This window comes from Blastomyces gilchristii (assembly GCF_000003855.2).
Source record: "Blastomyces gilchristii SLH14081 genomic scaffold supercont1.13, whole genome shotgun sequence".
In the NCBI taxonomy this organism is placed as follows: Eukaryota; Fungi; Ascomycota; class Eurotiomycetes; order Onygenales; family Ajellomycetaceae; genus Blastomyces; species Blastomyces gilchristii.
The window spans coordinates 467,367-489,758 of record NW_003101670.1 but is presented as its reverse complement, the minus strand read 5'-3'; the positions used below and the strand labels follow the sequence as shown (position 1 = coordinate 489,758).

General features: G+C 46.6%; 7 protein-coding genes across 9 annotated transcripts; 2 read left to right on the top strand and 5 right to left on the bottom strand.

Annotated features, from left to right (window-relative positions):
- Nucleotides 1–729: 729 nt before the first annotated feature.
- Nucleotides 730–2,206, bottom strand: BDBG_17360 (uncharacterized protein; the record flags this gene model as incomplete). Its single annotated transcript, XM_002623421.2, has 4 exons — nucleotides 730–858; nucleotides 936–1,101; nucleotides 1,172–1,406; nucleotides 1,849–2,206. The coding sequence occupies 4 exons, from the start codon at nucleotides 2,204–2,206 to the stop codon at nucleotides 730–732; spliced, it is 888 nt and encodes a 295-aa protein (XP_002623467.2).
- A 619-nt stretch (nucleotides 2,207–2,825) lies between these two features.
- BDBG_06313 (20S proteasome subunit alpha 1) lies at nucleotides 2,826–3,892 on the bottom strand (the record flags this gene model as incomplete). The annotated part of the gene is made up of 5 exons (XM_002623419.2): nucleotides 2,826–3,212; nucleotides 3,304–3,516; nucleotides 3,589–3,683; nucleotides 3,759–3,821; nucleotides 3,886–3,892. The coding sequence occupies 5 exons, from the start codon at nucleotides 3,890–3,892 to the stop codon at nucleotides 2,826–2,828; spliced, it is 765 nt and encodes a 254-aa protein (XP_002623465.1).
- Nucleotides 3,893–4,408: 516 nt separating this feature from the next.
- BDBG_06311 lies at nucleotides 4,409–10,610 on the bottom strand. Of its 2 annotated transcripts, XM_031722556.1 has the most exons (2): nucleotides 5,930–10,610; nucleotides 4,409–5,858 (listed from the first exon to the last, which is right to left on the bottom strand). In XM_031722556.1, the coding sequence occupies exon 1, from the start codon at nucleotides 10,022–10,024 to the stop codon at nucleotides 6,653–6,655; it is 3,372 nt and encodes a 1,123-aa protein (XP_031579351.1). In that variant the 5' UTR covers nucleotides 10,025–10,610; the 3' UTR covers nucleotides 4,409–5,858; nucleotides 5,930–6,652. The 2 variants fall into 2 exon arrangements, with proteins under 2 accessions (XP_031579351.1, XP_002623463.1); XM_002623417.2 differs by having other exon boundaries at nucleotides 4,409–10,610.
- BDBG_06312 (proteasome subunit alpha type 6) lies at nucleotides 4,432–6,769 on the top strand. The gene is made up of 3 exons (XM_031722557.1): nucleotides 4,432–5,910; nucleotides 5,972–6,001; nucleotides 6,067–6,769. Exons 1-3 carry the CDS (start codon nucleotides 4,641–4,643, stop codon nucleotides 6,075–6,077), a joined length of 1,311 nt encoding a protein of 436 aa, XP_031579352.1. The 5' UTR covers nucleotides 4,432–4,640; the 3' UTR covers nucleotides 6,078–6,769.
- On the bottom strand, nucleotides 10,611–15,246 carry BDBG_06310 (activating transcription factor, other eukaryote). The gene is made up of 3 exons (XM_002623416.2): nucleotides 13,638–15,246; nucleotides 12,088–13,225; nucleotides 10,611–11,997 (listed from the first exon to the last, which is right to left on the bottom strand). Exons 1-3 carry the CDS (start codon nucleotides 13,738–13,740, stop codon nucleotides 11,694–11,696), a joined length of 1,545 nt encoding a protein of 514 aa, XP_002623462.1. The 5' UTR covers nucleotides 13,741–15,246; the 3' UTR covers nucleotides 10,611–11,693.
- Nucleotides 15,247–16,403: 1,157 nt separating this feature from the next.
- BDBG_06309 lies at nucleotides 16,404–18,978 on the bottom strand. Of its 2 annotated transcripts, XM_031722555.1 has the most exons (2): nucleotides 17,392–18,978; nucleotides 16,404–17,124 (listed from the first exon to the last, which is right to left on the bottom strand). In XM_031722555.1, the coding sequence occupies exon 1, from the start codon at nucleotides 18,108–18,110 to the stop codon at nucleotides 17,550–17,552; it is 561 nt and encodes a 186-aa protein (XP_031579350.1). In that variant the 5' UTR covers nucleotides 18,111–18,978; the 3' UTR covers nucleotides 16,404–17,124; nucleotides 17,392–17,549. The 2 variants fall into 2 exon arrangements, with proteins under 2 accessions (XP_031579350.1, XP_031579349.1); XM_031722554.1 differs by having other exon boundaries at nucleotides 16,404–18,978.
- On the top strand, nucleotides 18,815–21,254 carry BDBG_06308 (ATPase GET3). Its single transcript, XM_002623414.2, has 4 exons — nucleotides 18,815–19,139; nucleotides 19,291–19,920; nucleotides 19,988–20,577; nucleotides 20,699–21,254. Exons 2-4 carry the CDS (start codon nucleotides 19,531–19,533, stop codon nucleotides 20,742–20,744), a joined length of 1,026 nt encoding a protein of 341 aa, XP_002623460.1. The 5' UTR covers nucleotides 18,815–19,139; nucleotides 19,291–19,530; the 3' UTR covers nucleotides 20,745–21,254.
- Nucleotides 21,255–22,392: the final 1,138 nt, after the last annotated feature.

The following is a 22,392-nucleotide window of genomic DNA, read 5'->3' as shown; positions in this document are numbered from 1 at the left end:
CGGGTTAGACCAGAACGAAATAGGACAAGAAAAGAAGAGAAAAAGGCATACCAAAAATGCGTAGCCGAAAATGAAGTTGTTAATCATATCTAATCCGCCAAAATGGAAGATTGACGCAAGGTAAACCCATGGATCCTGTCCCAATCCCAGAAGACAAATACAAGAAGGAAATAATGCTCCAGAGCAAGAAGAAGAAAAAAGAATGATCCATTAAAACACTCATAAGAAAAAAGCGGCAAAAGGAGTAAAAGGATAGACCAAATCTATCTAGAAAAAGAAAGCAAAAAACGTAATATGAGAAAGGTCCAGCATTTCTCCTAACGCGTCTCACCACTCTCCCACCGTCCCAAGAATTATACTATTCGTCGTGACGGTCAGATTAGAGTATACATGTAGTCATGAGCAGCTTCGTAAATATAACTATCACGACGTAAATCCATCCGGGTATGTAGGTATGCAATGCGCCAAAAAATATCCAGAAAATAATGGCGTAGTGGGAAGCAAATCCATGAACGCGAAAGTGCGGTCGTGCCGAGGACATTATGCAAGTGAATATAAAAAGTCGAGCGAGGGTATAGAGCAGCAACTCAAAAAATTGGGAGCTTTTGGGATTTTTTCCTTCCGTTCCAGTCACCGAAGGAAACGAGCAAGAAACAATCGTGAGAAGTCGATGACATCACAGCAGAGGCTCTGGGATCCCGATAGTAGGGCAGAGCAAGTTCAAACGGGCTAGTTTTGCGAACGAATCCAGCTTTGAATGGTACTTAATGACGGGTCTTCACCGAGCCAGTAGCCGGAACGCATATCGGCTGATCGTAAATCATTGACCACGGCGTTGTCAGTAATATCTGCAAGTTCCTAGTAGCAGTAGCTACTGTTAGTTCAGGGTTTGCTTGCTGGTGAGACGAAAGCTGTCGAAAAGCGAAATATCTCACAGTATGAAGAGCTTCACTCGCAGCTCGTAAGTCGTTAACATGCTGAGCGCTCATCTTTTGTCCTTGAAGCACTTGGGTTCGGCGCAATACCCATCGGCTTGCGGCAGCCATTCTGAGGTAGATTTTGTGAGCTTGGAACCGGCGAGCACTTGCATCGATGATTAACCTAAAGAATTGAACGGTAATTAGGAATAGGAAGTGGTTCTCCTACTAATTAAGGCTACAGAATTCATTACCTTTGGAGATCTAGTGTCACACTTTCACCTTCGTTAGACGAGCCTTGGATTTCGGGTATATCAAGTGACGAATTGAGGAGGGTTTGCGCATCAGCAAGACATTGGTTCATTACAACATATCCTTCACTGAATTGTTCGTTGGGGGTAGGCTCCGTTCTAAGTCCGGCGATGTTGATGTGTATAGTTCGGAAATCATTCATTAATTCGGTGACCCTTATAGCTCGAGCATCATTGACTAGCAGGCGAAGTCAGCAACCTTATAAACTAGTCCCAATGGTTTGGGTATAAGACAAAGAAGAGAGCACACACGAGGGTCAGACATAATAGGAGTAGGGTCCCCGGAGGGTAGAGCAAATGCCAACATGTGATTGATCGAAGCCAGTGATGTTCATTGATTCCTCGCCTTATTCGTGATTAGGTTCCCATTAACAAGGACATGATGGAGCCTGCGGCACCTTTAAATATAAAATAGAATATAGACAAGGAGAAGGTAAACTAAGGAGGAAATAGAAGATCCCGACACGCAGGCACGTAGGGGCCACCGCGCAAACATTGGAGTGGAGCATCCAATGGTTTGTTTTGGGTCGGAAACAAAGCCATAGCCAAAGAAGCAACTTGGGAGCAGTGCATAGCAAAGAAGCAACTCTGGCCGAAGCGTCACGACAAATCCAACGCACAGTGCTCGATCGGAGCTGGAAACGCACTGGAGCGGAGCGGACTAGGGAGAATCGATAGCGCCGAAAGTGGAAATCGCACTGTCTGGTGTTCCAGCCACAGCTTGAGACTGGCAAGCCACACTGGCCCAACGCCACCCAGGGCGGTGGGGCCTGGCCTGTGTTGGGCCGCGCTAGCCCCATCCGGTATGGCGCAGGTTGCAACGAGCTGACATCGATTGCCCCCGCGTGGCCAAAAAGCAACAGCGCCTATCTCTGCATCGCACTTGGAACTGCTGTGTCTGCCGAAGAACTCCACCCGTGAGCTCATGCACGACCTTGACACCACATCGTACCCTGAGGCAATTTGGCCCTTGATCATAGCTGAATGATCCTTTCTAGGGTCCAATTAATCCGGCCGATGCTCTCTTATCCCGGCTATTGTTTCCACAAACCGCAAACCACAACTAAGAAGGCATACTTCCCTCGGTTCGGATGTACCGTTTCATCCTTGACCTGGAGTAGCGGCTTATGGGTCCATCTATCATCACCCATCACTGACAAATAGCAAAAGGAACATAAAATCATATATCGAATCCAACTGCGTCATCGGCGGTGCTGTAATCGATTGGATGTGACTTTTGCATAGCCTGGTTTGAGATGTGTTTGAGACTGCATAGAAAGCCAGCCATAGTAAATAACAATAGGGATGTAGCCTCAGAGAATCAGCCAAAACAAGAGATGAACGAGAAACGGGTGAAAGGAAATAATTGCCACAATTATGAGGGACCTAGAGGTATGAATTGCAAAATTTGTATTGGATGTTAAAACAGCAGAAAAGGAGGGAGGGAAGGAGGTCATCACGAAATCTAAGCAAATGGTTCCTCATTTCATCAAGGATATCTGCAGGCAATCACAAGGCCTTTCTTGCCATCCCCAGCCTTATAGGCTCATCCTTAGAATGAAGAGTTAAGTCAAAAAAAAATATACGTCGACGGCTCTCAATCTTTCTCGCTAATTGCCTGTAGCCGTTCATCGATCTCCTCCTCTGTAAGGGAGCGGAACTCTGTCTGCGTCCCTTCCTTGCCATCAGCTCGAGGCCCACCAACGATACCCACTTCTATTTCGTTCTTCTTGAAGTCTACACTTAGAACAGTGCTTAACGTCGATATGGCGAGCTCAACCACGTCCTCCCACGATCCCTCCGCATGCTCTTTGTTCTTAAGCTTCTTCTCCAAATGGTTGAGGATATCCTGCTGTTTGGGGCCGGAAGCAGTGGCTCGATATCCCACGTAGTATCCTGCAGGGTCGCACTTGTATAGTTGTGGGCCCAACTCCGAATCAACGGACACGAGGGTTATCGCAACACCCAGTGGTCGCATGTAGGCCTAAAAACCACGCAGTGTGTCAGCAGCAGTCCAACTCAATCAAACACGGTCGGTAACGGTTCTAGAAGGGAGTGGGGGTTTATTTGCGAACTCTTTGAGTGTAGACTTGATTGATATTCGCTAGTCGTTTGGCAAGCACATCACATGGCATCTCATATCCAAATTTGTATCGAAACTCAGCTGCTTCGCTCTGGGCTCTAGTTACTGATGCTCTAGCGTCCGCTATCGACCCGGTCATGACACATCCAACCGATGGTGAGAGTTGAAAGATATGGGTGACGGATGAAGGCTCGATCAGCTTGTCCTACGATTCAAGAGAAGGGCCGTTAACTAATTGAGTCTTAGGATGATCACAGCGTTTCCAGGTTATACGCACTGGGACTTTCTTCTGCGATAGTACAACGGCGCAGTCCTTCCCCTTGATCCCTAGCGATGTGATATTGGCAGCGGTGATAGCTTTGAACGCATATTCTGGAGTAAAGCTCCATTAGCCTCCAGAGTGGTTTAGCAGCTTTGGGGACATCCCACCATCCGAAAATTACTCACCGACTTGATACAACCGGCCTTGATCCGAAAATATGGTAATGTGTCTATCGTAACCTGCGCTTCCTGTTTGGACCAAAGCGGGTCAGTTGTCGCCCAACAAAGGATGACCGAGCCGCTATTTACTGACCTGACATAGTGGCTGAAGTAGCTGGGCTGAGGGCAATGAACAAAGGCAAAAGATTTAAAACTAGATGTTAAAACGACAGATGGCAACAGTCTAATAGAGACAAAGTGGTGAGACGTAGATATTGGGTAAATAATGAAGCTGGGAGGTGAACGCGTGTAGGTGAAGCTGCCTTGAACGGGGAAAGCTCCAGAGTTGAGGTTGGAGGACTAGCGCCCAATCAGGTAAGGCGTGCTTTTGGACATATCGGCTAGCCATCAGCAAACAGCCGCAACAACGGGATACAAAAATATCTGGGAGCTATAGTACCATTTTATATAAATTAAACCCTCTAATTACTAGCATCTTGTGCACATTTAAACTATTAATGCTAGATCTCAAGCAAACCGTATTGAAAACGCCTTATTACGTATCAGCTCTCGGAGCTTCCACTTTAATTTTTAGATTACGGTGTATTGTACGGTGTATTGTACGGTATTAGATACAACATGATGATATTCTTCAAAAAAATAAAAAATAAAAATAAAAAATAAAAATAAAAAATAAAAAAAACAATCCGTTTCAGTGGAATGATACTTCCTCTGAACAGATTTACCAGGAATTAGAACATGGTTTCTCCCGCGAACACGGATATAGTATATGAGGTATTCGCTGTGACCTTGTTTTAATAGCCTAAGCTCAGCGAGTTCCCTTCAAAAATTCCTCGCTGGCATCTACACACACACACAAACGCCAACCCAACCATAACAACTCCGAAAATGACCTCCCGAATTCCGGCGTGGAAGAAGCTCGGGTTGCAGCTCAAGAATTCCACTACCTCCGCTATCGAAACAGATACCGCTTCGCATGTCACTTCGCATGTCTCTTCTCCGTCCAAAGGAACTAAAAAGAGGCCTCTTACGTCGGAGAACGAGGAACCAAACGTCAAAAAACAACGGGTGGAGAAAAGCACGATTAATGACAAAACCAAACGGGAAGAAGAGGATATAAATGGAAAAATACTGAAAAAGAATGCCTCGAATCTAGAGTTGAAATCATCTATTGAGCCATCCTCCGTGGAGCAGCGAGATGACAAACCCCCCTCAAAACCTAAATCCAAGAAAAGAAAATCCGTCTCCTTCGCTGAGGATACAAAATCGGAAGATGGAGATGCAGACGTCGAATTAGATCTTGAACAGGAGGACGAGGATGATCGTGAACCAAGCCCAGCCGCTACAAGGAAAGCAGAGAAGAAGAAATTGAAACGACAACAGCGCGCAAAGAATCGCCCTACCCTAGCTTCGTCAATGGATTCCCCTGCTTCCCACACCCACCCAATCCTGCAATACCTTACCCTCTACCACAAATCTCGGGCTCAATGGAAATTTCAGAAGAATCGCGAAACCCATTTGCTTAAGCACGCGCTATCGGTGGATCGCATACCTTCGGCATACAATGCCTCATTGGCTGCATATCTTGCCGGCATAAAAGGTGACGGGGCGAAGAAGAGAGTTGCGGAGGTTGCCGTGGAAGCTATCAAGGCGGATGATGCCAATGTCGATTCGGAGAAGGAGATTGATGGTGGCGATGCGTCTCAGAAGGATGTGTATAGGGATTCGATATCATCGTTCAGAAAACTGCTAGCGGAACAAGGGGCGGACCCGCACAGTTTGGAAGGAGACATGGTTGGCGACGAAGCAACAGACCTAAATGCCGTTTGGGTTAAAAGACTCGAAAAGAGGAGGAGAGCGGAATTGGTTCGCCATTTTGTTGGTGGCAGTATACCAACAACCGCAGCGGCGGAGTCCCAACCACAGCAGAAATCGGTCGTGACCAAGAAAAAGAAGAAGAATAGAACGGCCGTTGTGGATGACGCCAGTAGCAGCAGTAGCAGCAGCAGCAGCGAGAGTGACAGTGATAGTGATAGCGACAGCGACAGCGAAAGTGATGATGCTAGCTCGAACCCTGCTGCAAAGGAGGTGAACGGGAAGGGCACACTTGACCATGAGTCAGAATCATCGTCTGATTCAAGCTCGGATTCAGATTCAGGTATACCATTCCTACCTACATAAACATTCAATAACTAACATAATACCCTTGCGAGGATCAGAAACTTCGTCGGGCTCAAGCTCGGATTCAGGTAATTTTCTCGATTGTCTCAACACCTCTAGCTTTTACGTGGACACTAACACTTCCGCTTTTTAGACTCGGATTGAAGGATGCAGATTTGCAAGCAAACAATACCAGCTACAAACCGCTCAACATCTCAACGCAGCTTTATACATCTCTTTAGTGGCAGCACTAGATTGTACGGGGAACCTTTTCCGTTTCAGGGGCGTCCCAAACGGGAATAAACATTCATTATTTAATTTTCCTCGCCGCGTCTACGAAATCTTGAATGGCACACTTCCTCGGTATACCCCCTTTAGAAAGTAAGCGTCCACTGGATTCTTGCCTTCTGAGTTCTATTTCGTGCTCAACCTTACATCCCCCATAACTTTCTTTTTTGCAGCCATCCCTCACTGTATATAAGTATCTACGTTGAACAAGAAAATATCATCATAAGATGCATGTGTGTAATAAATAAAATCCAAAAGGTATCATGTAGAAGCTCGCGAGTCAAAAAGTTTGAAAGAATGTAAAAAGAAAAAAAGAACGAAATCACGACTAAGAGATCATAGAAAAATCCCAGAAACCGAAGCCCTCCCAATAGACACACAAGATGCATCAAAAGTAGGCGAACAAAACTCCATCCTCCCCCCAAACATAAAATGCAACAATGCAAACAGAATCAACCACCCCCTCTCTCCTTCTCCTTCTCCTTCTCCTTCTCCTTCTCCCTCTCCTTCTCCCTCTCCCTACTCTCCCCCTCACCAGCCCGCCGCCTCTCCCTCTCTCTATCCTTTGCCGCCCCCGTACCTCGTCTCCTCCGCCTAACAATCTGATACACATCATTAAAATTCATAACCACGCCCAAAAACCGCATATCCACATCCGGCTGATAAGCCAGGTCGCCAAGGAGCGTGAGAAGGCGTGAGCGGAAGTCCGCTGCGAGGTCGCGCAGGCGCGTGCGTAGGGAGGGGAGGAGATGATCTTCACCGCCCGCCACGCCAATACCGCCAAGTAGCGCCGCGGCCGCTGTTGGGGTTATGGGTTCAGAAGGCGATTTCGAATGTGTGCCTCCGCGGCCGCCGAATGGAAGCGGTGAATCAGTTGAGGGGGATTCGGAAGCGGAGCCGGGAGCCCTGCGCGCGGCGGAGTCTGAGCGACCGGGACGAGTGGTGGTGGTGCTTGTGGTGGAGGGAGGGAATAGGGATTGGGATTGCTGGAGGAGATCCTTTTCGGTCACGCCCCATTGGCCCTGGGCGGTGCGTGTTTCTATCTTCGCAGTGAATTCTTGGCGGCGGGTGAATTCTGCGACTGAGAAGGAGTAGAGGCCATCTACGGCGTCTTTGTAGGCGAGCATGATTTTAAGAATTTGGTGGAGTTGGGAGAGGAAGGAGTCTTCTCTGTTGCTGCTGGCTGGGTTGCTGGTGGAGGAGGAGCCAAGAAGGCCTTTGTGAGTGATGGAGTTGAGATATTTGGTGTGTGCTTCGACGAGGTCGTCGAGGGTGCATCCTGGCTTCGAGATGGCTACTTCCAATTGGTCCCAGCTTGCTTCAATGACTTCGAATAAAATGTAGTATTGGAGCTGGCTGATGAAATGGTTCATTTCAGAGATCACGCAGCGGGCACGTTTCCAATCCTGGCCGACTTTGTCATCGACGCTCCCTAGCACCCCCCTGGCACCAGTCATGCAGCGTCTCCATGTGCTTCCCAGGGCGAATTCGACCCTCTTGACGCGCCAGAGAAAATTGAAGACCTTCAGATACTGCGTCGACCCCCATGGGGTTATTACAACGTCCACTGGAGCATCAATTTTATATTCAAGAGTGAAGCAATCCCACCCAATTTCCCCATGGCTGAGCTCCAACATGCGAGCGTCAAGGCGACGCAGGACATCGGGAGAGTCGTACTGCGCATTTGATGATCGGATGGCATGCTCCAATTGTGCTGTAAGGGTATGGCGGTATTGCGAGTTCGCCGGACGGTCGAGGTTGGACGCTAGCGATTCCATGAGCAACGCAATGAAATCCCCCTGACCAAGTAAAAGATACTTTTTAAGCGCCTTGAGATGATCGAAGAGTTTGAACTTCGAGTCCATAAGATAAATCAGGCGCGCCATTGTTGTTTTATATGCTTCGTCGATCGATGTCTCTAGCGTCGCCGTATCGCCGTATCTCAATTCTTTTGATGCATCTCTCGAATACGCCGCCACCCACGCCGAATCCCCACAGCCATATCGAATGAAATTCAGAGACTTGCCAATTAGGAAAACCTTCTTTGCAAATTCCTGCGTCATAATCGTCGGCACCAGGTCATCGTCGAGCTTATACTTGTCATCCCAGACGCTTGTCGCGATGCGTCGCGGATCAGCGCTTGGTCGAGCCTCTGGCTCAACAACAAAAAATTCACGGAACGGGTCAGAAAGTTCACCATCATAAATCCACTGTGTTAACATGCCGTAGAAGGGTCGAGTTACATGAGCCAGAAGCCGCTCAGCAAAGGCCCCAACGAAAGGGTCGCCGTGAGAGGAAGAAAATTCGTGAATCATGGTGATTAACTGCCCGCCCCTCTTACCTTTAGACTCTTCCACGATCAAGCTCATTAACCTTAGAGCCATTGTGGCCTCTCTCATCCAAACAACGCATCGTTTCAAGGTGACGCCAGCTTTCAATGTTCCCTTGGGCTCAATGGCGCTGTCTGAAACAGCTGTCAATGCCGACCTAATCTCGCCTTCAAGAGTGGCAACTAAGCCCAGGTACGATCGAAGCTCATTGCCAATAGCCGCTCGTACACTCTGCTTCACAAGGCCGCCTTCCGATTCTTCGACGAAGGCTGACAAGCCACGATACAGTAGACAAGGCTCTGCTAACGTATGTAGAAGGGAGACAAGTGGAACTGGTAGGGTCTGCGGTAGTTTTATAGTCGTAGGCGATGCGAACTTCATGTTCGTAGACGACACCCCTTGCAAAGTGAACGGCAAGTCCCGTAATAAAATCGATTCAACAGGTATATCTTCAGCCTCTCCTTTTTTTTTCTGTTGTTGCTGTTCCTGGCGCTGTTCAGGTTGACTTTGACTCCTAGATTTCGATTCCCCGTCCGTAGCGATAGATACAGGCCTCCGACTCGTACTAGATCGGCCTTCTTTTTCCTTTTCTCTCTCTCTCCTTTCAACGGCTCGTTTCCGATCCGCTGCCCTGGGGCTATTTCCATCCCTATCTTTCCCATTCCTAGGAAACGCCGACGGGCCATCCTGCGCAGCAGCTGCGGAGGGACTATCCCAACCAACGGCAGAAACCGACGAACCGGGCGCAATATCATCAACCACAGATCTCCGACCAAATCTATCCTTAAACAGCATATGGTCCAACTGATGCTCGTCCATCAACGGACTCCTCGCCCCATCCCTTTTCCAACCCGAATCCTCCACGGACGTCGTAACGGTGGTGCGCCGAGCATTTCCCCCTCCAGGACCATAACCACCAACAGCCTCCGTCCCACCCCTCCCAGAAGCACCACCACCACTCCCAGCCTCAGTCCTCCCAGAAACGCCCTCGTTCTCCCCAATCCGATAAAGCAGATACAAAATAGCCCATTTCTGCCCGAGAACCGGCTGTGTCAACAGCCGCGAATACAAATTCGAGAACCGCACCGCTTTGTCCGGCGACGCATTCTCCTTCAGCAACTTGCGTTTAATCAGGTCTGGAGCGTTATTGATAACATCCGCTGAGACCACGCCGCCACTACCACTAACACCGCCACCTATCCCCGTAGAACTAGCAGTGGCAGCCGCAGCCGCATGAGAATCTAGAATCTGCCATGCCATATCCATACAGCGCCTATGCCGTCGCTCGTCTGCCTCAGCAGCTTCGAGACGCGCATATTCGTCCACCGATGTTTCGGAGAGAGTTTCATCGTCTTCGTTGCGGCGGGGGTTTGAAAGGAATGGCGACGTGACGGGGATGAGGGAGTCGACGAGTTGGTTCAGCGCATCTTCGATGCGGCGGGAGCGGTGGTGAGGGTGGGGAGTTGACGAGGTGGAGGAGATCGGTGGTGGCATCGTTTACTTAGTTTGTGTGGAATCTGTGTATATTGGAAACTGACGGCGGGCCGGAAATTGATCGAATGGCGAAGATGAACCACTTCCAAATTGATCCGTTCCTTTCCCCTATAGAAAAATGACACGTAAAAACAGAGCAAGCAATCCCTTATCTCCCCTCAATTGATCAAGGTGGTGGTTGAGCAGCAATAAATTGTTCGCGATGAGACAACTCCAAGAAAACACGCGTTAAGTGATTGGATGTCTGTCACCACCATCCCACCACTCAACAGCAAAGAGATGGATACTGTCCCTTGTCCAACTCTTCCATAAATGAGCGCTTCCCCCAATTTTCTCCGTTGAGCTGAGATATGTCGTGTTGCGAGCGTCGACGACGAACGGCGCGGGATGCGGGGAAAGGGAAGCGGATGGGGAGAGTTGATTGGAGTCGGATATGGGATTTGCATTCCTCGGCTCTTCTTTTCTTCTTTTCTTTCGCTTTTTTCCAGGTTCCTCCTATTCCCTTTTCCTTTTTGAAACGAAATAAATATTCGGGTCCGTCAGTTCTGCTGTCGCCCAGCGAAAGTTCCAAGTAGAACGACGTCCATTGATTAACTGTTGTCTTGAATTTCGAGTTTCGCGATTGGGACCGGTGTCAAGTTTGTCTTGTTTGCATTGGACTTGGGCAATTATAACTGCTACAGATTTCAGAAACATACTCGGTACAATTGACTAAAATAAAAAAATACATCAATCAAAATAAAGGAAGGTCAAGAGAAAGACAGGAAAAAAAAAAAAAAAAAGCTTGCTTGTTTTGATTTGTTAGTTAACTATCCGTCGTCAAAAGTTCATTGCAAATAGTGGGATTAAAAGCATCTATCGTACAGCAATTAAACCGGACATACATACACACAGATCGAAAAATGGCCAGCAACTGAATAGGAAAAGAAGGACAAAATAAGAAAAAAAAAACCCCCAAAAAAAAGGGGGAAACTTGAAAGTTAAAACGAAGATCAAAATGAAAAATCCTTTTCCATATTAACTCCTACCCAACAGCTCCTCCATGATACAAAACATATAAAGCATACGAAAAGGACAACAAGGAACACTAAAAAGTAAGGGTTAAAGCAAAAAGACACACGAAAATTCCAACTAGGAACTCCACCAACCAAACCCAATTAATGTTCCCCTCCCCAAAAAGAGCAACTACCCCAACGGAGAAAAAAAACAAAAGGAGATAAGAGGAAAGTAAAAAGAAAAGATGAGAGAAATAAGAGAAACCAGAGACATACAGACAAGGAGAAGGAAGAAACACAAATTATCACTGTGTAGCAGCCAATCTAAAAAATTATTTCCAAGAAAAAGAAGTGGTAGAAGAATTGAGTGAAGGGGGGAAACGGCAAAGGTAATCCCCGGTAATCCCCCTTTCGTCCATAGTCAGGGAGAAAACGTCAACATTCATAACGAACATCGGTATAGGTAGGTAGGCAGGCATGTAAGGTAGAGTAGGGTAAGGTTGTATATATCTTAGCGGCCGGAAGATTTTGTGCGGTTTCAAATGATTAACTATATATAAAAATGCCGCCATTTCCTCGGGTGGGAGTGTGGGAGTGCAAGCGTGGGTGAGTGCATGGGTGACTCATTCGTTTTTTACCTTTGTGCCTCCTATCTTAATTTTAACCCCCTTTCCTTACCGTCGTGGCATGGGTTGTGCAGCAATACCAGGGCCACCTGCCTGCATGGTCATATAAGGATTGGCGTGTTGTGCATATTCACCACTCATGCCATTTACCATGATGCTATTTAGTCCCTGAGCCTGGGAAACGGGGCAATCCTTATGGGCCAAAAGTAGGGTCTTTAGGTTAACGATTTCCTCCCGCAGCTGGGTCACAGTTGAGGAGAGGGCGTCATTCTCATTGCTGTAGTATTCGACTTTGGTCTGCAAGCTCTGGAGCCACTGTTTCTTGCGCTGTCGACATTTCAAGGCAGCGACACTTTTAACGAGAGAGCATCATGTTAGTAGTGCAAATAAAATGTTTAGCAGGAGAAATTTTAGGGAAAAAAAAAAAAAAAAAAACACATACCGATTCCGTTCAAGGAAATTCTTCCGTTTTTCTTCATCAGTCATCTTTTTGGTGTTTGAAGGTTCGGGTTGTTGGGGTTTAGTTTCTTCCTCTTCCTCTGACCCATCAACACTTTGGTCCACCGCGGAGCCACTATTTCCTTTGGCCCTTTTGTTCGCACCCTTGTTGGCATTGGTGTTATCATCTGCTTTTCGTCGACCATTATTTTTTCCAGAACTGGCTTTCCGCCCTTTACCGCCACGAGGATTTGATTTCGGCTGGTCACCAGCGCTATCCGAGACACCACCATTCATATCGTGGGCAGGGTTATTCCCGTTCTGTAGATTTGCGCCCGATTCGTTCGATGGATTCTGGGGGGGAGGTTGCGAAGTTGGAACGGAAAATTGGCCATTATTTTGTTGACCTCCTTTGGCTAGCATAAAAAGACCATTGGCAGCATCCGTGGCGTCATGATGTGCGAAAGGATCTACATGGGAATCAGGCTTGGCGCTTTCTAGGTTGGTGGGTTGTTGGAGCAGCTGGTCTGAATCCTGTGGATTGGAGGTCCGGGCATTCTTCCTTGCAGCATTCATAGCCGTACGGTGGAAATCAATGGTCGATGGAGTGGCGCCCCCGCTCTGGAACTGCTGCATCAGAGCCTGGGTGTTTGGACTTGAGGCGGCAGGAAACATCGACCCTCCGCCGCCAGGGGTAAGCCCGGTGCGCAACGATGACTCGTTTGGCGTAGGGAACCCGCGGCCAATACCGTCAAAATAGTCACTGGAGGCAGCAGGCCCAGCAAGCATCGCGGGACTGAGTGGTCCGGCGCGAAGTGAATTGCTCCAATTGAAACCACCAGCTGAGGTTGTACCGGGTAAGGCGGGCGATGTGAGCGCAGCGACAGGTGGCAGGAGAGATTTTCCCGGAGTATCAGCGGGTTGGCTGCCAAAGGATTGTTCGAAGGGATTAGGTTCTAGGGAGAACTGAGTGGTGCTATGGACGCCGGAGAAGTAATCGGGTGTGTCAGATCCTGCTTGTTGTTGCTGCTGCTGCTGCTGTTGTTGTTGTGCCTGGCGACGATTATTAGAGACGGATTGGGTTCCTTCAGCATCACTAGGATGAGCTGCGTCCTTTTGATCAGAGGTTGTACTTTGCGCATCTATATTAATGAGAGGTGGGGAACAGTTAGACGCGCTCGAAAACATGTTTGTCCATCATGGAACGAGAACCTGACGAGTATCTCCCGCGCCAGGTACTATTCGGAAAAATAAATGAATAGCAGTAGCAAAATAATACTCAATAAGAGAAAGGACGCAATAAGGGTATACGCCCATGCGGGAAGAATAGATTAACAAGACGACAGTGTTTGGGTGGAGGAGTGAAAATAAAATGGTTGTGGTTGATGTAGGGAGTTATGAGATGAAAAAGGTAGGAGTATTGCGCCACCCAAGGAACAGCAGCAATTGGAAGGGGAAAAATCGTGAAAAGTAATGAAAATACAGAGCGGGGGAAATTTTTTTTTTTTCTCAACTTGCGACAGGAGCCATGAATAATGGGATATAATCACATACCTTCTGACTTCCAGGGGCCCTTTTTGGAGTCCATGGGGGAGTCAGTGCGGGAGGCCGGACGGCCAATCCGAGGAGAGGGTCTGGTAGCAATAGCAGCGGACATCGCACCACGCAACAAGAAGACAACGACAAAGGAGGCAGCAACACTGAAGACAGTGGTAGCAGCGACAGGCAGGGAGCCACGGTGAGGCGGGAGGGGGGCGGGAAGACTCGATCTGTCGAGGGGAGGAGGTGGATGACGACAGGAGAAGGGCGAGAGCAATCACGCAGCCCAGCAAGCGAGCACGAGCCAATAAAGACCCAAAAGAACGCGGGAAGGAATTAAGGAAAAGGGGAAAGTAAAGGCAGAAAGGGGCAGAAGCGGTGAAGTTTGGATTGTGGGCGTCGAGAGGGCCGGGCGATTTGATGGAAAGCGGGCGGATAATTGATGGGATGATGATGGCTTAATGATGCGATAGTGATGATGACGGCGAGGGAGAGAGAAAAGAAAAAAAAAATTAAAATGGGCTGTCGAGGGAGGGAAAAAAAGGGAAAATCTGACGACACCGATGATGTGGTTGTTACGTAAGCCACAGACCAAGCTTTTCGTTTTTCCGCCCCAAGAAAAATTGGAAATCAACACAACACTATATTTACCTAGGTATACGCTGCGTATATATACGGAGTATATAATATATATATATATATGGATGCCCTTTTTTTACACGGGAAAATATATAAACTATATGGTACGGATGAGGGATGTCTGAATGTCCCGACTACAACTGGGAAAAATATGCCCGGCCGTTGGAGCGCGTGTCCCCGATTAGAAACAGAAAAGAGCCGAAGATAAGTTACCACGCTCGTGTTGGCTTCGTGTGAACAAACAGAAGAGCTCAAAAACCACAATTTGCAACTGATTGATCCGACCCCAGAAAAAAGACAAGAAAAGCGACTTTTTTTCCTTTTTTTTTCTTTTTTTTCTTTTTGCTTCGAATTCTCGACCTCTCAACGCCAAGCCGGTCTGAGATGTTCGTACTTGGTCCGTAAAAGCTAGTAACCAGACAACCATATCAAATCCAAGATTTTCGATGTCGTTTCAAAGCTGTGGGGTCCTCTGCGATTACGCCAAAGAACAACTAATAATAATGGAATATGATTGGGGCAAACAAAGGCCTTGTTCAATGATTTGAAGTTGAATTGTTTTGGCAGCGATGAAGCGCGAGGGTTGATTATCGATACATACATTTTACGCTACGGAAGTTGTGTTCCAGACCAGGGTAAGTAAGTAAAGTATGGTATTCCGATCTTGTGAATAGACAATGATAGATAACCCTGTCCAGCCACCTTGCCAAAAGACACGACAGATAAAAACGGTTGTTGTGCTATGATACTTTGTAAAGTAACTTCTCCTGCTTTTTGTCAAGTTGAAGTTCCAAAGAAAGAAATACAACAATATCCAATTGTGTGATTAATGAATTGAATGGTCTTTCGTTTTTGAGGTTAATCTGACACTGATTTAGTGCATCTAATTTTTACCTTCAAAAAGCTTTCGCTACCATCATTTCTCCGAGAAACGTTGGAACAGTGATTCTTGATGGTGATGACGTAGGCTGCTCGCTGCCATTCCACAAAGTCTTTAGGCATTCTGCAATTCTGTGAAATATTTCTTTAGTATTTATTCATACATAGAATTTATATATATATATATATATATAAATGTCCATGGATTGTTCAATAATAATGAGAAAAGACCACAAATTGAACTGAATATTCCGTAGAGATTCTAGATAATCAATCTTTCAGCAAGCATTCCATCATTCTCCTTGAGAGATATGAGTTCACTCTAATGAAATTCTCTCTCACGTCACATCAAAATATGTAATTACCCACCATTATGGCCTTTTCCAGATCTGTCCGTAGCTTAGCATTTGGGTGCGCCTCACCACAACGTTATTATCACCACAATGTTACTTCTCCAAAACAGGTATCTTTTGTATGACTTCTCAAAGATATCTGTTGACGAAATTACTAGAATTTACTATATCTTCAACACAACATCATATATGAGTAATACTAAAGATATAAGTATATTCTTCAAAGAATGTAAATATTAAAATAAAAATAAAAATAAAAATATTTTAGTTTTTAGAAATAACTATATTTTAAGTAGTGAATCTACTAGTGATTTCAAGTTAATAGTAAAAAGCTTTAATGTATTTAAATTCTTTAATACTACTACTTACTATATTCTCTACTCAAAAATATACTTCTATCATTAATATCTTACTCATATCTGATGTTATGTTGAAGATATTGATTTTTTTATCTAGATATCTTCTGTATGGTGGGTGAGCTTATGGAGTATAAAAGATACAAGTCACCAACCACGGATGTGGTGAGGGAAGCGAACGCACGAGTTAGAACTCCAAGAGCTTGCGCGCGCGTAATTCTTGGCGCACATAAAATCCTATAAATAACTGCTTAAGTTGCCAAGTACAAGGTGGGTTTCATTAAATTGCACTATCCAAAGAGCTTGTAAAATCAAACCTTGGTGTATTCATAAACTGGGGGTGGATATCTAGCTTGTGGTAGGTACGTAGTAGTTATAATAAGAGCTACAATGAGATGTCACTAGCCTGATTTGGATTTCACTAACTTGATTTGGAATATACATGTGTGTAAGAGTGCACATGAATGGCTGCACCAACTTGTTCCAATTAGATGAGAGTTGTTGGCAAATTTTAAAAAGCAGGCTTCGTGCAACCGAGTAAGCAAAATAGGTAATTTCCGTGTGAGCCTTGCAAAATACGTTCTAATCACAAATATCCCAGAAGAATAAGGCGGGGTCACGCTAAATTATATAAGCTAGCGAGACTGGCCATGTTGGGCACGATTAGCCTAGATTATTGTCCGATTGGGACCCCAACAGAACCAGTTTCCCGCCGTGGATGATGACGTGTGTTCTGGCTGCAAGTGTTTGTGTTAAGAATCTGGGGGAAATACAGAGGGAGTATGCTGTAGAGGGTTCAAAATATCATAACTACAGAAACAATTTTAGCAAATATATAAGAAATATATGTTACTATAACAGCCAATAACCTTCTCAATCACCTTGTACTGCCACACCAAAATTCATATGCAGTACCTTAATTTGTTTGTTATGTTTGTTTCAAATGTAACACTAACTACATACAAATTTTGGTGTGGCGGTACAAGGTTGATCGAGAAGGGCATTTGATATTTGATCGGGGAGGTTAACTATTGGCTATATTATGTAGAGGAAGGGTAGAGCTTCCTATGTATGCTTTGCATTATCTGTTCATTGCAGCTTCCCTTTCACTTACCCTTCTAGCTTAATATGCGCGTCTAAAAGTAATGATAGTACAGCTGCTATCAAAAGCCATCAATCTCACCTGCACTGTTAATTTTCAACTTGAGTGAAACAACGCTTCAGGCACTGTGTCACCTTCCCTGCCATAACAGAGGGAAAAGCAACATGTGCTACCTGGGTAGACAAAAAAGAAGGGCATTAGCGCATGCATACAAACGGTTCAACGAGGCATAGATTATTTAATAATTATTATTATTCAACAAAGCTCATCAGGAGGAAATTAAATAGTAGCAGATACATCGGGCCCGACTTGCGCAAGTTGAAACTACCCGTAACTTTGTGTGACGATTGCAGTTCCCTGCTGCAAAATACTCCCATCAATTTTTTGATAACAAGCGCGGAAGAAATAGAGAAAGATACAAAACAATAAAGGATAATTACCTCCACCCAACGCAACAATCCTCCATTATCCATCTCATCCAGGAAAACAACACTTCACACAAAAGGGGAGCAAGGAAAGAAGCAAAAGAACCCCCTCTCCCCTTTCCCCCAAGGGAAGAAACCCCCACCAACTCCTCTAAGCACAATTAAAACCCCCTTTATGACCCCCGATACGTCCCATAATTCCACGGTCCCAACAATACCGGAACATGATAATGCCTCCACCCATCCCACCGCTCACTCCCCTTGACCAAAAACCGCACCTCAACCTCCGGCCAGAAGCTCTCCACCCCTTGCTCAGCGTACCACTCGCCCACATTCCGGATACGCAGCGACCAGATCGACCGCTGCTGCCCGCTGTGCTGCTCGTGGATGGAGGCGAGGAGGGAGCGGATGGAGGGGCCTGCGGTGGCTGCTGCCGTGGTTGGCGCTGAGGGGGTGGTTGTTGGGGATGTCGTTGCGGTTCCCGTGGTGGGGGGGGAGGTCGTGGAGGTTGGGGAAGATGTGGAAGCAGACGATGAGGTAGAGTATGGGAGCCAGTGTTTGATGCGGCCGTCGGCGTCGGTGGCGGCGTGGAGGGTTACGGGGAGGTTGGCGGGTTGCGGGACGCCCGGGGGCAGGAGGATGCTGTGGAGGGTGAGGGTGCAGGCGAGCCCGGGGGCTGGGGTGCCGTTGATGGTGTTCAGAACATGGCAGGTTATAGGGTCGCGGTCTGTCATTTTCCCTTTTTTTGTTGTTTTTTTTTCTCCCTTCGGTCGGTGATTACTTAATGTGGAGGAGTGGTTTGTTTTCGGTTTCTGGGGGAATGAAGCTATGGCGCTGCTTCTTCAAGGGTTTAATTTTTAATTTTTAATTTTTCTTATTCAGTAGTAAAATTCGACACTCGGTTTCGGTTCCGGGATGTTTTAATTGTCCGTTTGCTTCAACTTTCGGCAGTGGGTAATATTTTCCCGATGGAGAGCTTTTCGGGCCGGCAATGTAGGGTGGGTGGCCAGGGGGCGAATGAATTGAATTTCGTGGGTAATCAGCTTGGAATATTACATGGATAAGGATGAAGTGAGAAATAGAGAATCAAACAATTTTTGGAAAGAAGTAGCACAGATATAGTTATAATACCTGATAAAAGCGGGACAGGAACAGTGGAGTAGCAGCAATGGATGCAGGTGTTGAGTTGCGATATCCGGGGTAACCGCGGGGCTCTCCATCGGGAAGCGCCGAGGGGTTGATGACTGTACACCTTTGATCACTGTTTCCGAACTCAATGCAATGACGCTGTGTGGGGCGTCGAATCCTCTACCTCTAAATTCCTAGGTTATTTTGCAAGCTAGATATAATGTAGTAGTTATGATTTGAGCTGGTGAAGGTCGCTGGGTTTTACATTCATGGATAGATAGAGTTAAGCTCAAGTTGGGGTGGATAAATACGCCCCGGAAGCAAGACAAGACCCCATGTTTTGAGTTTAATTCTGCGTCGACCGTGAGATTCAAATCGATGGAAAAGAAGTTTCAAGTTGACTTCATCCGCGTGTGATGAGTTCCGCTTGTTTCGCGCGCTTATGACGCTTGTCGTCGATTAAACGGGCCGGAAGATCATAATACCGCCCACCTTATCCTCAGCACATCATATATGACTTTGGGTATACTCCATAAGTGGCCAGCTATTGGTTAGGATATAAAACAATAATCTTAGAAAGTGTAAAGACGATATCCCATCATCTTGTTTCCCCTATCAAAAACCTTGAATTCCAGGTAAGCCGAAGCCCAGCAGCCAGCTCTAAACTAGACGAAAGCAAGATCAACTTTCATCTAGAGAGAATCTTCCAGAAGATGTCGCTTGCTCAAGCCAACAGACTTCATGGGAGAGTCAACAAATGAACGTAAACTAACTGTCAAGAGCTAGTTTTCGTGTCATCTTCTGTCCTTCACAACCTTCGCGACGCTTGTTGAGCTCGAGCGCTCAGTCTCCCCCACCCCGCATCTCCCTCGCCCCACCAATACACCTTGATAAGAGACCCTTGCTTTGAACTACACCACTCGAAGACGTATTTGGCCACATACATCTGACCTTCAAAACTCCCCGCTTTGAAGCACCTACCTCTACATCTACACCAAACCAACAGATCCAAATTTCACAGCCACAATGTCATCCACCGCCATAGTCTCCGGGGACGAGTCGCTTGAGCCCACCCTACAAAATCTCCTAGACCAAAAGACACTTCGCTGGGTATTCGTCGGCGGGAAAGGTGGTGTCGGCAAGACAACTACATCATGTTCGCTAGCGATCCAGCTTGCCAAAGTCCGCAAGTCTGTACTGCTCATATCCACCGACCCGGCCCATAACCTGAGTGATGCCTTTGGTCAGAAGTTTGGAAAGGAAGCGAGACTGATCGACGGCTTCGATAATTTGAGTGCTATGGAAATTGACCCTAATGGAAGCATACAAGATCTCCTTGCTGCGGGGGGTGATCAGGCAGATGATCCCATGGGTGGATTGGGGCTAGGTGGCATGATGCAGGATTTGGCATTTAGTGTAAGTTGCCTTTTTGGAGAGGAGTATTTTTATCAGGTAAGATTCTAACGTTCAAAATATCATATAGATACCTGGTGTTGACGAAGCCATGTCGTTCGCCGAAGTCCTGAAACAAGTCAAATCTCTCTCATACGAAGTAATCATATTCGACACCGCACCAACAGGTCATACCCTCCGCTTCCTCCAATTCCCTACTGTCCTTGAAAAGGCCCTCGGCAAGCTATCTCAACTATCTTCCCAATTCGGCCCAATGCTGAACTCCGTACTTGGAGCACGGGGCGGGCTCCCCGGTGGCCAAAACCTGGACGAGATCCTCTCGAAGATGGAATCGCTACGAGAGACCATAGGAGAAGTGAATGCGCAATTTAAAGATGCCGACCTAACGACTTTCGTCTGCGTGTGCATCGCGGAGTTCTTGTCCCTGTATGAGACCGAGCGGATGATTCAAGAGCTTACAAGCTATCAAATCGATACACACTGCATCGTGGTCAACCAGCTGCTTTTCCCCGGTAAGGACAGCTCATGCGAGCAGTGCAAGGCCAGACGGAAAATGCAGAAGAAGTATTTGAATGAGATTGAAGAGCTGTATGAGGACTTTAATGTCGTGCGGATGCCCATGTTGGTGGAGGAAGTTAGGGGGAAGGAGAAACTTGAGAAGTAAGTCATTTCGTATGCATGTGTGGTGTCTACGCTCTAAGAGGGGAACATTGAACGAACATCGAAAACAAATGAAGGACGTCCTGCTAACAAGAAAATCCTTTCCTTTCAAACTCTTTAGGTTTAGCAATATGCTTATAAACCCATACATACCACCTCAAGAGTGATTCATTAAATTTATGAAACAAATGACCAGAATGAGCTTAGGTCTCATGTATTAAAAAAGAGAAAAATAGAAAGAATATTTAACGAGAACAGCTTTTATTTCCTTCTTCCAGTCCATACACATGTTCAATCCCATTCCTTCCTTATCGTTGTAATTGTGCCTGCACTTTCTAGTTCCCATGCTTCTTTCGTCTTATGAGGTATATATCACAATATTAAGATATTAAGATCCATAAGCGAACCAACAGCTATATTCCAAATGCATCCACAAGCAGCCTATATTTTTTTGCTGAGACCAGAACGGCCTCTTCTCCTTATCAGCCAATTGCTCCAACTCACCCAAACTAACCTATGCCACTATTTAGAACCCCCCCCCCCACACACACAACAAAATCTCCCAGATCCGCCCGGGCGAGCTAACAGATATAATTTATTGAGGGTTTGGGGTGGGGGTTCGTTCCCTGGGGGGGCAACAAAAGGAATCTTTACCCTCTGCTACTCTTCGAACTACAGCTCCGTGGCATCATGATTAATCGAATGATACGCTAGGTAAGAAAGAATAACAATTCGTCGCGAGGATTTAGTGGTGAGGGAGATACCAGACGTCCGCACCTTCCGACGAATGAAAAGGGTTAAAAAAAGAAGGACCCAGCCTGCCAAATCCTTCTCCCACTGCCATTGAGTGCCTCACTTGTTCTGTCTCTCCGCCCTGCCCCTTCCCCTTTCTAATAGGGACCAGTTGAGCCACCTGGAGCCACGGAGGCATAGCTGGGCGATCAAAAATAGTTTCTTATCGAACTCTTCTCCGGCAACTTCTAGTTCTGTGGGCAACTGAGGAACTAGGGGCCTGGGGCGCCTCGCTGAACATCATATTTTCCGGGTTTTGTTGCTGGAATCGAAATATGACGGGATATTCCGTGGGCTGGCTACGCGCTGGAAAAAAGCCTCTCCTAGTATGTGATGGAAACGTGAAAGTGAGGCGATGTTCCAAGATTTCAGTTTTCATCCCCAACGCCCGCCCAACGGTGAGGTTTTCTTGTTTCCTTTCTTTCTTTTTCTTTTTCATTTCCCCCCTTCTTTCGTGTTTTGCGTTTCACCTCATTGTCCTTGTTTTCCTGAAACCAACGTTAACTGCGTCTTGCCACATGCGATTTGAATATTCAATTAATTCTTTCATAATGTTTCTGATGTCGATATGAGTTAGATTCCATCGTGGCTCCGATCCCCCGCGAGCGGGTTCCTTACTTCCCTTGCCTTTATCGGAAGACATTCCTCAGGTTTCAAGCCGGCCTTGTGAAAGGAACCGCAAGCCCTCCACATGGGGCCCTCCGGTGAGCCCGGTTAGTTATATCGTGTGCTTCAATTATGTCGGCTGACTTTCATGTCCAATGGATATGCAAACAAGTCACGGTGTCAATGAACATGTACCTTGCCATTGGAGACAAGAGCTACTTTTTCGGCCGGGGGGTTCCTTTCCGGGTCCCCAGAGCACCGGGGCGCATATTACAAACTTTGCCAACCCCTGGATGATGTTCCTTTTGCATGAATTTCACACATCCTTATTGTTGATAATGCCGCATCTAGGAGAAGGGCATGGAAATTTTCTGGGGTTACACGCGTGGGGTTGGCTACCCGGAAGCGACATTTATA

Excerpts from the sequence above, each read along its gene's own strand:
- BDBG_06312 (XM_031722557.1), top strand. The coding sequence starts at position 4,641 with ATGACCTCCCGAATTCCGGCGTGGAAGAAGCTCGGGTTGCAGCTCAAG. Across the intron at positions 5,911-5,971 it reads AAGCTCGGATTCAGATTCAG|AAACTTCGTCGGGCTCAAGC; the intron begins GTATACCATTCC and ends TGCGAGGATCAG.
- BDBG_06311 (XM_002623417.2), bottom strand. The coding sequence starts at position 10,024 with ATGCCACCACCGATCTCCTCCACCTCGTCAACTCCCCACCCTCACCAC.
- BDBG_06309 (XM_031722554.1), bottom strand. The coding sequence starts at position 18,110 with ATGACAGACCGCGACCCTATAACCTGCCATGTTCTGAACACCATCAAC.
- BDBG_06310 (XM_002623416.2), bottom strand. The coding sequence starts at position 13,740 with ATGTCCGCTGCTATTGCTACCAGACCCTCTCCTCGGATTGGCCGTCCG. Across the intron at positions 13,226-13,637 it reads GGGCCCCTGGAAGTCAGAAG|ATGCGCAAAGTACAACCTCT; the intron begins GTATGTGATTAT and ends TCATTAATATAG. Across the intron at positions 11,998-12,087 it reads AATTTCCTTGAACGGAATCG|TGTCGCTGCCTTGAAATGTC; the intron begins GTATGTGTTTTT and ends TCTCGTTAAAAG.
- BDBG_06308 (XM_002623414.2), top strand. The coding sequence starts at position 19,531 with ATGTCATCCACCGCCATAGTCTCCGGGGACGAGTCGCTTGAGCCCACC. Across the intron at positions 19,921-19,987 it reads TGCAGGATTTGGCATTTAGT|ATACCTGGTGTTGACGAAGC; the intron begins GTAAGTTGCCTT and ends AATATCATATAG. Across the intron at positions 20,578-20,698 it reads GGGAAGGAGAAACTTGAGAA|GTTTAGCAATATGCTTATAA; the intron begins GTAAGTCATTTC and ends CAAACTCTTTAG.